Raw genomic sequence first — 15039 nt, 5'->3', positions numbered from 1 at the left:
AAGGTGGTGGTAGCAGGGCCAGTGGGCAGGTTCAGGTTTTTAGCTGGGAGCAGGTGAGAAGATTGCTCTCATTTGGCACAGCTGAGTGCAGAATGCATGTCCACACTGCCAAAGCCTTGGCTGTTTGCTTTCTGCCTCTGGAGCAGTCTATCACTTTTGCTGAGAAAGCAAAAGTGACCTGTCAAAGCAACAGGAGTTTTCACTGTTCAAGACAAAAGAACCGAGGCATTTGGTACCAAGGACGTTTTAAGAGAAAAAATGGGATTCAAGGAGAAGTATGTTAGGCAGCTATTTGTATGACCCTGACGTCAGAGATAACTTGTTCCAAAGATAACTTGTGAAGATGAGGTTGCCTTCTTCTGTTTATCACAAAGTATCTTGCCTGTGCAGCAAATGGATGTCTCAGTCTAGCCCCAGAGAAGTGTATTCCTTGTATAAATGTCTATACAAATTACCTGTTTCCCTCACTTTTCCATTTGCCTTTCCTTAGATGAGAGAAATTTATGGCATACTCACAATCTAGCATGACGTTTTCTAAAGACAAATTTTTAAATAAATGTAATTGAACTAGTTCAGACCCTTACATACGCAGCACTTTTACAATTCATTTATTTCAGATAAGTTCAAATGACTGCCTTACTTCAGAGAAACAAAAATAAGCCACTCAAACTGAGGATGGATTTGATCTAGAGGAGTTTTAAATCAGTTCTAGAGCTGATTAGACTGGTGAAGTCTGAATATAGTGAGAGTTTTTTCATCATCTCTGGGAAAGGCCATTTGGAAAAAGAAATTATTCTCTGAAGCATAGAATACCATATAGATCCATTTCTGGAAGCTAGTTCCAGAGAACGTAACTATTAGTTAAAAGAAAATAATAATAGTGCATCTAAAGGGAGGCTAAAGGAAAGAAGGGGACAAACTCTTTAGCAGGGTCTGTAGCGATAGAATGAGGGGAAAAGGCTTCAAGCTCAGGGACAGTAGATTTAGGTTAGATATAAGGAAAAAGTCTTTTACAGTGAGGGTGGGTGAGGCTCTGAAACAGGTTATCTAGTGTTGTGGTTGATGCCCCATCCCTGGAGACTTTCAAGGGCAACTGGTAATCTTATCATAAAAGAAAATTATCTTTACCATTGTCTCATTACCAATGGGGCACAGTAGAAGAAAACAAAAAAAAAAGAAAAACAAAACAAGAAAAGAAACAGCTACACAGTCTATATAAAGGAAACATACATAAATGACATTTTAAAACTTCATTTTTAGTCAGCCAGAAACAGATGTAGTAGAAGTAGAACAGAAAATCATTCTGTTATGTGTAGTTGAGATCATGTAACATTGTAATTGACAAAGTCATCAAAACTGGAGCATTATTAGCAATAATAAATGAAATACATAGCACTAAAAACATTCCCTTGCCAATCCTACTTCTTTGTTGACAAATGCTGCTCTGTAATTTGTACCATTACTTAGCACTTAAATTGAAGCTCTCAGAACATTGTGTAAAAAAGGTAGGTCTTGTGTTTGTTCATGAGAAAAGAAGTTTGAAGCATTCTCAAAGAAACTTAAAAGATAGGAAATAGTATTAACAAAGCTAAAAAAAATGTAACAAATCTATAGAATACCAGTTGTCTTCCACTTCAGCTCCCCAAAATACTAACTTCAAGCATATTAAAAAAACAAACAAACCAAAATACCAAATTGCCCTAGAATTTTTAATTATTTTTAATTGATATAGTGAACATGTGACTACTGTCAGTTGTCACCATAGCTGTGCATAAACTGAATCTAACACTGAATCTAATTCTTAATGTTGCAGTGAATTGTGAGAATGAAACCACTCCAGTCATCCCATGGCGTGACACAAAGCCAGTATCTACAGCTGCTGTTGACTTTGATGGGAACTCCACATAGAGGGGGACAAGTACTGTATGGGAACTGCTGAGTCACGGCCTGAACCTCTGATTAATCACCTGAGGTGAGCCTTGAGTCAGCCAGAGGAGCACAGGTGAAGGCAATTCACCTGTGCTGCCGGAAGGGGGTGGAGCCAGGCTCCACCCCTCCTGGACCTTTTTAAGAGCTGGCTACCAGAGGGGAAGGATCTCTTCTGGAGATCCCCTCTTTGGTATCTTCTGGTGAGCTCAACCCAAGGGTAAGCTCTTCCACTTATTCTCTTTTGTGATCGTTGTCTGCTTTGCCTTACTCTCATTGATTGTATTGCGATTGTAACATCTTGATTATACAAAATTATAAACATCTTGGTTATACAAGTACCTACCAGAATATAGTGTTATATAATGGAACTATCTAACTTAACTACCATGCGTTCCTTATCGATCTGTCTAACATATGCTGCAGTGCTGCCCTGACATACCTATTAGAGCAGATAAGGGCTGATTTCCAGCCAATTTTCTGGTATCCACATTAACAAACAAGATTCCTTTTCACAACAGGGACTACCTAACCCAGCCAGTTTGTTCAGGGCTTCACAATAACCCATCAGGCAAAGTAAACAGCTTCAACCACTGTGTACAATCCAAAACCTTACTCAATACTATGGCCTACAATAACAACCCCATATGCAGGAGGTGCAGCTCTGCACCTTCTCTTACAATAAGCATGCTTAAGAGGCACAGATTCCCAGATTAAGAAAAGTTACTTTAAATTGACTCCCAGTGAGACTCAAGTAATGTTTTTTGATATACTTCTCTCCTTGAAAAGGCTCTTTGCAAAAGACAAAAAACAAGAATAAAGGATGATTGAACAGCTCAAGCTTAACACTGTGTAGGCCTTGCTTGTATGGAAAGGGAGAGATGTTTGAAATTTAAATCCTACAGATTACAGAAAAAAGTGATGACATACTCATGGACAGCCTTTTCCCAGATTGCTATTGTAGCATCCAAAGTCTTCTTTTGGAAACTCCAACTTAAAATGAACGTCTTTTAGCAAGAAACATGTCTAAAACTTGAAAACTGCTTTCAACTGTTGAAAAAAGGCCACTATGATAATATTTGAAAGGAAGATACATTATAGCCTTAATTAAAGTTATTTTAATTTTAATGTATTAAAGAAATAAATATACCTGTAAAACTGAAGCTCCACTGTGCAGAAACTGGAGCCCACTTTCAGCAGAGTCAATGCCTCCAGTTGCTAAGATGGGAAATCCTGGAAGAGCACGGGCTATAGCAGACACTGCACGGAGCGCGATGGGCCTAATAGCATTTCCTATAGAAAAACAGAACATTGTATTAGCAGCATCAGAACACCCTCTTTACGCTCCCTCATGGTAGAAAAATCAGGAAATTACATTTAATTATGAGATGCAGAGGTCATATTAATTATAAAATGATATGAACTGGGTTTCAAGTGGTATCAGTGCTTGAAAGACATTACGAACTTGGGTGAAATAAACCAAATTGCAAAAAGATTTGGAAAACATTGCAAAGCTGCACAGTATTTTAGCTGTTGCTCAAAACAAAGCTTAGCAATATCTGAGACAGAAAACAATATTTTACCATACACTGTAGACAAAATAGATCTATGCTTTTACACAAAGAATCAGGTTGGGTTTTTTTGAGCACATACGTTGTACAAGTAAGAGGAAGCATCCCATTTCTTTATGCCTGACTAAAAATTGTTTAAAAGCACCATTTCACTGCACTTGACACTTCATCTGTCATTTAATATGTTTTCCCTTTGAATGTTTGTAGATTCGGATAATCCTTTAAGTAAGGCCCCTTAAACTATTAACATGACAGTCAGAAGCTCAAAAGAGTAAATTCATTTATGGTTGAATCTCCAAGACCACAGCTTACATTTTTCAAATGCTATATAGAGGCTGAGTCAGACAACTCCCTGCCACATTTAGAGGAATTATGATTAAAGTCACAATTTGGCTACAGCCTATTGATGGTATGCAACTATTTTAAATACTCATATAAATGCTGCTTTTTAATTGATATATGACATAGCCAGTTGATACATTTAGCAATTTATTTTTAGGCTATTTGGGATTTCTCTGAAAAATTCCCGCATTCTTAAAAATTCTACATTATGTATAGAGAATTTTTAGGATTATTTTATGTTATCATTGGAAAACAACACCGTAGTTTAAGGGAGGGATACATTATTCCCAGAGGAACTGTCTGGCTGTCAACCTACACAAGGAAATGGAAATATACTGTGTCAGGTAACTTGGGGAAACGCTGCGATGTAAAATACTTCTGAATACTTTTCATGGGCATTGTTATAACCTTTAAAGATTTAACCTTCTAGAAGGGCAAATAACCAAAGGGTAAGAAAAAAAGAAAACCAATGCAATGAACAAAGCAAGTGGAAGAAGTAACCACAATTAAGAAGTGCAGGAAAAGAACAAATGTAAGACGATGCATCACAACTCTGCTTAAATGCCTGACAAATGTCCTAGTTTTTTCAGACAAAACTTTCTTCTTGAACCCAGCTGATCTGTGCTGATATCATTTCTCTACCTCTTGTGAAGCAGAAGGACCACAGTTTGCCAGCCATTTAGTAAAGGAGATGACTTGTCAAGATATTTCTGCATAGCAAAAAAATGGAAATTTGGTTTGTCTTAACTATTAAAAACACTCTGCGTTCAGTTCACATTGCCTTTTACAACATACCACTGTCCCTCACTACAACTCTAGCAGACAACGTTGAATGAACAGGTGATCCTGGCCTATCGGTATTATGCACATTCACATTCAAAAGCTCAGCTAAGCAGTCTCTATCAACAGCTGACCTGGATTCAATAACAAATTGCCTTCTTAAACAATGGTATCTTCTGGCTTAGGACAGACATTGTTCTCAACTGCCAACCTTCTATCAGGACTCACGTGATATACTCCAGTGCCCATGCCAGTGACCAGGACTACTCACAGAATTTACACAGATAGTTCTTGCTGTTTTAACAGAAGCTACAAAGGGATATGATGTTTTCAGCTTATAAACTGCAATTTTCTTCAATGGGCAGCCTAATCCAACATGAACTATCCTTTAGTTTTGATGGGATACTAAAGCCTAGTTCATAAAAATTACAAATCTCATCAAAAAAATAAGGAATCTAAGTATATAACAGAAAGGATAACAGAAAGGAGCTGGAGCTAAACAGGAACTTTGTTCTGGATGATAATGACTATTTGTCATCATTTGAGCTAGATCAATTGTTATGAGTTTCAAAAAGGAACAGAACGATTCTCTGAAAAAGGATGAATGCTAGTACCCAAACAGCAAATATTACAACAGAATTGATGGACCAGTCCTAAAGAAAGACCTGAGACAAAAAAAAAAAAAAAAAAAAAAAAAAAAAGTAACCTGGATGGTACTTCTGATGAATTTACTTGTAAAGTCTTTCAGAGGCCATACATGCTAAGACATACACTACACAGCCAAGAGTATTGAAATAATCTCAATGAAAAACACCAGCTTGTAAAATTTTGTTTGAATATATATATACATATATACATGTTTGAAATTGAGCCTACAGATAAGTATCAGACTTGCTATATTGCTTTCAGGCACTGACACAGCTACTCCAGTGTCTCACTGTGATGTGGTAGTTATTTTTCACAAGGGTGAATGAACGCAGAAACTAGAAACTTGGAAATTATGTGTCTATAGGGAAATTTCTTCCCAATCTGCATGAGCTAAAAACTGACATATGAATTGAGTCATGAAGGTTTATATTCTTTTATCTGCAATGTAACTCTAAGAGTTTGCATTCTATCAGTTTTTAAGTCTGACAGATCCTTGACCTAAATTATATCCCACAGAAAAGAGTTCCACAAGAAAACATTTACAGGATATAATTGTTCCTTTTCTCAGTCTGATTAAATTAGCCACCTTTCCACTTAGATGAAGTTCTCTGTACCATGGTCAGTGAAGAAAAAGGAACAAATGACAGTTTATTTACATTTTCAGCACAATAGATAATCAGAAAGGCCTCCAGTCAGCCTAACGAAAGCAATTACATGATTTGATGAAGCCTAGTAGATGTGGCAAAGAAACTTAGAACTTCTTAAGGAACGCATACTTTTTAGAACTACCTGCACTTGATATCCAAAACATAAGTTATTACTTACATTTGGTAATTAGTAAGCCGGTGAAAAATTGGTACAATCACAAAAGTATTCCATTCACCTCTAATTCAACTAAATGAATTTAAAAACATTTCAGGAGTGCTTCTGATGAGTGCAAATAAGTGGCCCTACTGACAATTAAAGGGTTGACTGAGGTTCAGCATTCATCTCAGCATTTTTTTTCCTTAGCATTTGAGTCTACAGAATACAACAGAACACAAAACCATTCTCCTAGATGTTCATCTTCATCAACAGTTCAGGAGCTTCCTTTCTGTAATAAAAAGCACTGTTCTGAAATACAATGTGGTTTACTTGCAATAGTAGATGGACTGCCTAGTGAAATGGTGAGAAAACCTTCAGATTACAGAAAGAATAAAAAAATGTAGTGGAGCCAAGCTATCAAGAAAGAAACAAAAAGAAATAAAATAGGTAATGAATTTGACCTAGAGTTTCTATTTTCCTGCATTTTCATGAGAATATCATAGAAAGGTGATAAATTTAATTACAGAGATTTGTAGAGAAGGAGTTTTTAAAAGTGAAATAAAGGAGATTTAATGCCAAATTTTAAAGGAGTTGTAAGTACTGGCTGGAATTTACAGAAAGTTATCTGATAAATCCAGTGGTATTTTAGAAGCTGAGATCCAAATAAATCCATTTGAAACAGACTTTATATACTAAAAAATAAGTGTTCACCACATACTTTGACATGCTGAGACCTGTAATTTCAATAGTTAAGCACCCGTAGCAAGAAAACTGCTGGTATGGTACTGTCTTGATAGCAGTTTTACAGATGCTACTAGACACTACATATGTTTATCATTTGCCCTGCTATAAAATAATGAGATTTAATAAACAAAGTCAATTTATCCAAACCTAAAACAAGGGATGAGATTGAAAAAAGAAGACAAAATTATGTGGTGGAGATGCCACGCTATTTTATGTCGAACACTACTCTTTCCAGTCTCTCATTTAGAACAAATACTGTTACATAAAGACTTCAGCAATGAAAAACTGTATAATGCAAAAGTCCATGATCCATTTTCTAGCTGTAGAACAAAGTAGGGTTTTGTTTGTTCCCTTCTGTTCTTCTTTTTTTGTTTGTTTGAATAAAAGATCAGATTTTTCATTACTATCAGGGACTGAGATAAAGGAAATTCAAGAGGCAGAACAGACTGCAAAGTAGAAGCACAACGTATACCAGTCAAAAACCTTGACAAGTTCAACACAGGTAGGCAGCGCTACTTTTGTCGTAAGGACACAAGCTGATGGTAAACTGACGAGAGATATTCTACCTGCTTATTTGTTTGATCATTTAATTTTCCATGGGAAGTAAAAAAACACTTTAACAATGCCAGAAGACATGTTTTAGTAAGACTTTATAATTCCTTGGAACCTCTGTAGAACTCAGTTCTGCTAAGCACCAAAAACGTTCACTCAATTGAGGCTTGAGAGCCAAACTTAATACCTTCTTCAGAGAGAAACCCAATGTTAGCTTCAAACAACACTGTAACTTTGGAAGTTCTGAGAAAATTTAGAACTTCTTGACCCCACTGATTCACCCACGGGGAAAAAACATTCTCAGGAATCTTGAACACTGGGCTGTATATTGTCACTTGCAGTATTCTGCACCAATTTGGAGTCTAAAGTCCAAGGATAACTGCAACAGCTCTAAATAGTTTAGTTAAAAGTGATCCACAACCAACAGAATTGAGGTGAGTTAGTTCAGACTAATAACATGGTGTCTGAATTTTGAAACAGTCTGAATTGTCTTTATCAAACTCTGTATCTACAAGATGGACAGATTTACTGGAAAAGGACACTCACACCTTTGACACGCTTTGGTGAAAGCAAACATTGTTATCTATGGTTACTAAATGGAATAAACATTAATTTGGATCATAATTCTCCCCATTCTGCACATTGCAAAGTGAAATTTATTTTTAATTTGAATTATGTTATACTACAGTTCTGTTTTACAAATTTAATATCAAATTTAAACCACAAACCATAAATATTGCAGAGAAAAATAAGCTGATACAGAAAGCAACATTATTTGTGTTTAATAAATTATCGCTAAACTCTGTGCTACCAAAATAATAATAATAATAATCTGAGCAACATCACTCTCCTTGTTTCTCTAAATTCATTCTCAGAAGACAGCTGATGTTGTTATCTCCCTGACAGATAAAATTAATACAGCTAATGACAACAGAAGCCAGTAACTTCAAATACCAGATTTGGGTGAAAAAGCTTTACACAAGGGAATTGATATGGGAAAGTACAGGCACTCTAGATGAGCAGTCCAATCCTGCAGGAAGCAACTAAAGTTTGAGGGTTATGAAATAAACACAGAAAACATAGATCTTTTGAAGAAATTTTGTGCCAAATATGTGAGCTGCCTCAAACTGGTGATCACAGTACCATGTATATATCTATTACCTGTATCTGTAAACAGTCAAGGGAAATGCACAGTACATAAAAAAATCATTTGCATGACGTTTCTTGCAATTATTGCAATTATTCTGTATGTTCTTTCTCTCTCCCACCTGTAGGTGGCCACCATAAGCTACACTTATCAAATAACTCATTAGCAGGGTTTTCAATACTGTCATATCCAGATAATTAGCAATTTATTTAAATAACCAATTTCTGTGGAAATAATTGCCATGGAATGCCCTGAACCTACTTTTTATAAACTATAATAAAAGTGTTAAGATAATCCCTGACATTTGCAAATGCCATTAGTTCACCTTTCCTTTTGATAGTGCTGTGGCATTATGTTTAAACAATTACCCGATAAGGCAGCAGTTTAATGAAACAGTGTAGCAGGCATATTCTTCAAAACGGCCAGTGAATGCATTGATGTAGGTTGCTCTGAAAGTAGTGCCTCCTATTTATTTCCATGGAATTTACAATGGATGCGAAGAGAACTGTAACACTATTTGGCAGAACAAATTCTCAGCTGCAAAACACTCCTCAACACAGTCACCACCATTTGCTATGCATTTTCACCAGTGATGAACAAAGAGTCTGCATGCTGCAGTCATAGAAGTCTACATGGCCATTGAGAACATGGCTTGCCTTTCACATTGCTGTTGCCACTGCTGAAACACACCACCCACTGCCTCACTGTGCCCACATCCACTGTCTGGTCTCCATAAACATTCAGCAAGCATCAATGAATGTCAGTGGGTGCCATTTCTTTCCACATGGAGGAATTCAATTACACACCTTTGTTTCACACACAGTTCCACATCTGCTGCCATTTTGTCAAACTGTCATTCTGCTGCCATCTGCCATATAACAACAAAATATAGTGGAACATCGGTGGGAAGGTTCAGTCTCTACTACCATACCACTATCATCTGCCTCTGATGTCATGGGCCAATATCATAAAACAGGAGGCATTACTTCTGGAGCAGCCTTCTTTATTGCAGAAGAAAATCCAATGAATAGACATTCAGAAGGAAAGATGATCCACAAAGAGGTCCCAAAATAGGGCACTCAATATTCAGTGCACTAAAAAGTACAGGAAGTGCCAAATAGCAAGCTAACGACAGACCTTGCCAAAGCTCTGATGGTACACAGCCCAGTGTTCCTTGAGTCAGCTTAGGACCAGGACAAGAGTCCTATCACTGTTCCTTATGTCTTTTACAGCCTATTCAGTCCATTTCTACTTACTCATTGTCATTTGCCAACATCAGTAATAATAATGCATGATTTGTTCTGGCTCTGGATATTATCCATTAGAAATTTTATTCCTTTAACAAATAGATCATTTGAGACGTCAGTCATCTTATGGCATAACAGTAAGCCCCATCTTCAAATCAATGGCTGCCAAAAATTTCATTTTTTTGATAATTTTTGAAGGGTGGTACACCAACTCCTCCAAATAAATCAAAAAGGTTCAGGTGACCATAATAAAGTCAAGATTTCACCATTTTTTAATATCACTGCCAACTCTGGTTCTAGCACCACACTGACTGATTGCATTCTACTAGTTTTCATTAGTATATCATAACTACATATAACATTCATGTACTGGGATGGTGCATATTTTCTCCGATAATTGTTTCCCTTCTTTTATTTTCCTTTCTTTTTTTTTCTTTTTTTAATTAATTTCAATGCTTACTCATCATTTGATTGTATTTGGAATATCCTAACAATAGTAATAATAAAAGTACTGCTGATGACTGAGATGTACTCCCAGCACAATACAAGGAAAAAGATATGAATTAGACTAGCATCAAAAGGAGATGGACCATCTAAGGAGTACTTTCCACACTTACTAGACAAGACCACTGCAACTATCACAGTAGCACAAAGAAGCTCATGATAAATTCTGCTGAAAGACATGTTGCCCTCCAGCACACACTGAGATTTCCAGCCCATCCATCCCAGTGCAGAGGCAGTTGTGCTTAACTCAAAATCTAGTAGAAGTGTTTGTAGCTGTTTACCCAGAAGCTTAGAGATTTGTTCAAAGGCACGGTTGCCCCTGTCAGCTTCAGAAGCAGTACTGCCTTTGTTTGAGACAGCTTTAACCTCCTCAACAAACAACTACAGTGGTCAACATGACCCTGGTGCCAGGAAGCAAGATGTGTGTGTGCCCAAGCGCCTGTGTGGGTACTTCAGTGCACACAGAGCTCAGGTCATACAAAGACAATGCATTAAGGACGTGCTGGCAGAGTGGCAACTGACTGCTGAGCTGGATGTTGAGGCTTATTTTAAAAATAAAGACATTACTGAAAAAGGTAGTAATGATCTTTGCAGCTTATCTACAAAACCTGAAGCATACCTTGCACTGTTCAATACCAATTGGCCCAGAAAGCCCCTTACAGCAAAGAAAGCAGAATGTAAAAAAGTACAGCAAACTAAAGAAACTAAGAACACAGAAAGCTTAAATGAGTATTTCCCCCCCTCTTCACATAACCCATTATCATGCTTATCTCCTTATGAGGTTTACATATTTTATTTCATCCAGTTGGTACTACCCTGTAACATGAAATGATATGTATGGATGTCTTTGTATCTATTTATATACACAATATACATATAAAATATATTAAAAAAAACACATTGGATGGCACAAACAAAAGTTTTGTTAAACAAGTTACTTCAGTTCAGCTGAAAATACAGTATTTGCAGGTGTAATAGCATGTGTCTATGCACACATCTGCCATATTATTATTGCATATCTATATAATCTGTGTGAATATATATATACATGCACACTCAGTAGATATATTTCCATATTCACATATACATAAAACAGTGGATGACACGTCCCCTGATAAAACCTGTTATTTCAACACTTCAAGTGAAAAGTGTTAAAATAAATGGCTCATCACATACAATGTGTTAAAATAAATGTTTATTTCAGCACTGTGTGTATCATAGCCATTTATCTCAACACTTCCCTTTTCTCAAGACTCACGCAACCAAAAGTAGGAGAACTGATAGTTTTAGCTAAGGTAGTTGAAGCATACAGCCTTAGTCACCTACTTGCCATAGGATGAGTAGGAAGTTATCTGACACTTTTTTTTCTGCTGATAAAAAAAGAGAAACTAGCTACCTTGATTATTCATGGAGATCTGCACGTGTGTACAAGCAGGTGGGGCACATCATCATTTGGAAAGATAAATAGGCACACCAGAGTCTGCTGAGATATGTGGAAAGCAAGCTACTGCTGTCAGGGTAAAGTTTAGAAAGGAAGAGAAATGTGGTGCCTTTTGGAAATTTCACTTTGAAGCTTTTGAGTTTGACACAAAGTGATTTGGGCAGATAAAGAGTCAGGTGAACAAGAATGAAAACCAGAGCAGTTCATAATGAATGCTGAAGGTGATATGATTTTTGATGATCAAATTACGAGCAAGGAGAAAACAGCTGATAATAGTTTCTTGGAAGGATTCTCCAAGTCTCAAGATTTGTCTTATTTTAATACACAGTCTCTAAGATCTGGGGCAAATGCTTTCCAACTTTTCCAACAACTGCTAGTTTAAAGTACCAATATAGTCATTAACGTGTTAAAATGAGATCAGCATGTCAACTTGTTCCTACAAGCTGAGCTTGGGCACTACATTTATGGTGGTGTTAAAGTAACATTACTTTCCTTCTCTGCCTTATTCTGGGAGGAAGGCACAAGAAACTCACATTCCCCAGCAGCCTCCACTGGAGCTGGAGGGCACTCTGCTTTTATAGATCAGTTTCAGTAAAGTCACATCTAGGGTGAGGGTGGAAAAATTTTAATTCTTGAGCAACATGCACAAATACTCCAAAAAGTACACTCCCATAAGAGCGTTATTTATGGTCAACTTGCTGCAATATTTTCTTACAGCTTTCCTCCTTTGAATAACTCAAAAAGCTTGGCCTAGGCTCAAGCAAGACAGCATGGCCTTTAGAAGATAAATACTTTGTGGGGAGGTTCTCACTTTTTTTTTGTCATACATTTCTTTCACTGAAATTGCAGATCTGTGCAGAGCACAAATCCACAAACTAACAAAAAATTAGTGAAGACTTTGCAACCAGCACACCCTGTCAGAAGACTGCTTTGCACCCAGGCAATGAAAGAATGACACCACAGTTCCATCAACTCACAATTAAAGTCACTGCCTCAAGTCAAGCCATCCCGCAGTGCTAGTTGCCTACATTCAAACATCACTCTTCTTGTAAAAGTTGTGTTTGTCCAGTGTCATATTTGGCAGATAAAATACTATATTAACTCAGTAGCAGAGCAGTGTACAATGCAATGAAAGTTCTGTGGAATTAAATAAGGAAATAAATGTTTCTTTCACTCTTTCACTTTCCTCAGATGTGATTTGTTCCAGAAAAAGGAGGTATCATCACTCCTTTGAAGGCACTGTAGGTTATGAGATTGGCCCTCAGAAGCTGGCAACATGTAATAAAAGCGCTTTACTCTTAAACATCAATCAGTTTCAAGCGTGGCAGTTGCTCACAGAATGGTAATAATGGAAATATTCAGCTAATAACTACTGTAGACATTAAAACACTCTGACAGATGTGAAGTACTCCTTACACAACCAACACTTTCTTATAATTACAGTTTTATAACTAGGTACATAAGTTTCTAAATATTTAGTTCCTTACAACTCTGTATTTTTGTAATGAAATTTGCATGACAATACTTCATTTTCTGTAGAAGAATAGGCCCCTCCGCCCCCACAGAGTGTCAATATCTTGGCATTAGCTGAGACCTTGGCTGTGCGTGGTTGACAGTTGTAAAGAAAAACTTTTTCTTCCATTCCTTCTTTTTAATAACCTTCGCAGTTACAAGAGGTTTCATGCCACTTCTCTAGCTGAGAGCGTACAGTGAGCTGAACAGCTAATGTCTTAATGGAAAGCAAAATAATAGCATGTCCGTGCTGCGTAAACCATCCATGTCATAAGGGAAGCACAGACCTTATTTGCAGAGGCCTCTACTAGCTCTGGATATATAATCAAGGGCTAGTAATTAAAACACGTTTATATCAGTCCTGCCTTTGTATCAACCATGTAACTCAGTGCTGATTTCAAGATGAAATTACACACCTGCATCTTAACACTGCTTTCTGCATTAATAAAAAATAACAGCATTAATAGGCTTAAACACTCATTTGTTTTATGTATTCAGAGCAACAGAAGGGGATGCTAGGGAATTTAGTGTGTTGCTCTGTCAGATCATTTTAATTGTTATCCAATGAGGGCAGCTCAGAGGGTGAGTAAGGGACTTAATTTATGTACTTACTCATCCCCTTGGCTTCCACTGAAGAAAAATGATAGTAACGCAGCCCTAAACTGCATTCACTGGTCTTCAGTGATCAAAGTAAAGGGCAATTAATGCAAAGCCAGGGACCCACATGTGTTTTTTGATTTTAAATACTGCTCAGAGCACACATAGCTGCTACCACAAAGAAATTAAAAAAACAACCGCAATATTTGGCACTTACGCAGTGTCTTTTAGTAGAGAATATCAAAATATCATACAAAGTTATAATACTTTTATCTCAAAAGAGAAAAGAACAGGAGGAGACCTGGAGAGGAAATGTGTGTGTGAACAGTAATTTCATCTGGAGAGAAGAGGCAGCATGCAGTCCTCCTGGTTACAAATCCTTTGTACCAGGTCATCATATTGCTCTTTTCTCTAAAATTGTTGGTAATTTAAGGTATACTATTTTACAGATAACCTCTCTAAATCAACTCAAGCAGGCTGCTCTTAGAACTAAATTGCATACTAATGTCCCAGACCTTGGTACTTTATTCTGTGCATTTTCATGGGTGAATTTTTATGCCCACTCAAAACACAACCTTAAGCTCAGAAGTCTACCTCCTCACAGAAGAATGCAGGACTGTTGTTACTCATATCTCTCACAGAGAATTATGTACCCCTTCCTTCCTGTTTTCTTTTTAATCTAAAATAAAACATACCTGAAAATTGATTCACTCATGGGTAATATCTTTGGGTAAAACTGGCTCGCTTCCTTGTCCTTGGTGATGGAGAATTATGAGGAATTCTTAAGTTTTTAAACAGTGAATATAGACACGATAATGAAGAGATTCCATTTGCATGGGCTATCACTAACGTAATGCTGAGCGTGGAGTGCTCAAAGAGGAAGACTCACAAAAGCATAAATGTTCCACAGGAAATTCTAACACATCTGCTTAGCACTGAAAAGCCAGTATTTTAGTCCAAAGCACTAGAAAGCATAGACAAGTGCATTTTTGGAATCAAAACAAATGCTGCTAATTTAAGGAATACTATGAAGCACACAAAGACTGTACAGTGCCATATGTTGCACAATGCATCTGGTAATCAATTTAGTCCACATGCCAAATTTACTAAAGCCCAAATAGGCTTAAGTTCTTTATTCAGAAATTCAAAAAGTAAACCAGAAACATTATAAACATGCTGCACTTACAATTAGGGTGGGAAAAAAGGTGGATTTTTCTTTTCAGT

General features: G+C 36.9%; 1 protein-coding gene across 2 annotated transcripts in view; it reads right to left on the bottom strand.

Annotated features, from left to right (window-relative positions):
- DPYD (dihydropyrimidine dehydrogenase) overlaps window positions 1-15039 on the bottom strand; it is a 317433-nt gene that overhangs the window by 59683 nt on the left and 242711 nt on the right. For both annotated transcript variants that reach the window (XM_042818948.1, XM_042818949.1), the window contains one exon: window positions 3077-3219. In XM_042818948.1, coding sequence (XP_042674882.1) covers window positions 3077-3219 — 143 coding nt within the window. The remainder of the gene's footprint in view (window positions 1-3076; window positions 3220-15039) is intronic.

The sequence above is a fragment of the Centrocercus urophasianus genome, unplaced genomic scaffold (genome assembly GCF_019232065.1).
Source record: "Centrocercus urophasianus isolate 14NV4802_14NV808 unplaced genomic scaffold, USGS_Curo_1.0 seq_18, whole genome shotgun sequence".
Taxonomy (NCBI): Eukaryota; Metazoa; Chordata; class Aves; order Galliformes; family Phasianidae; genus Centrocercus; species Centrocercus urophasianus.
The sequence above is the reverse complement of the archived record's forward strand: the minus strand, read 5'-3'. Positions and strand labels throughout refer to the sequence as shown.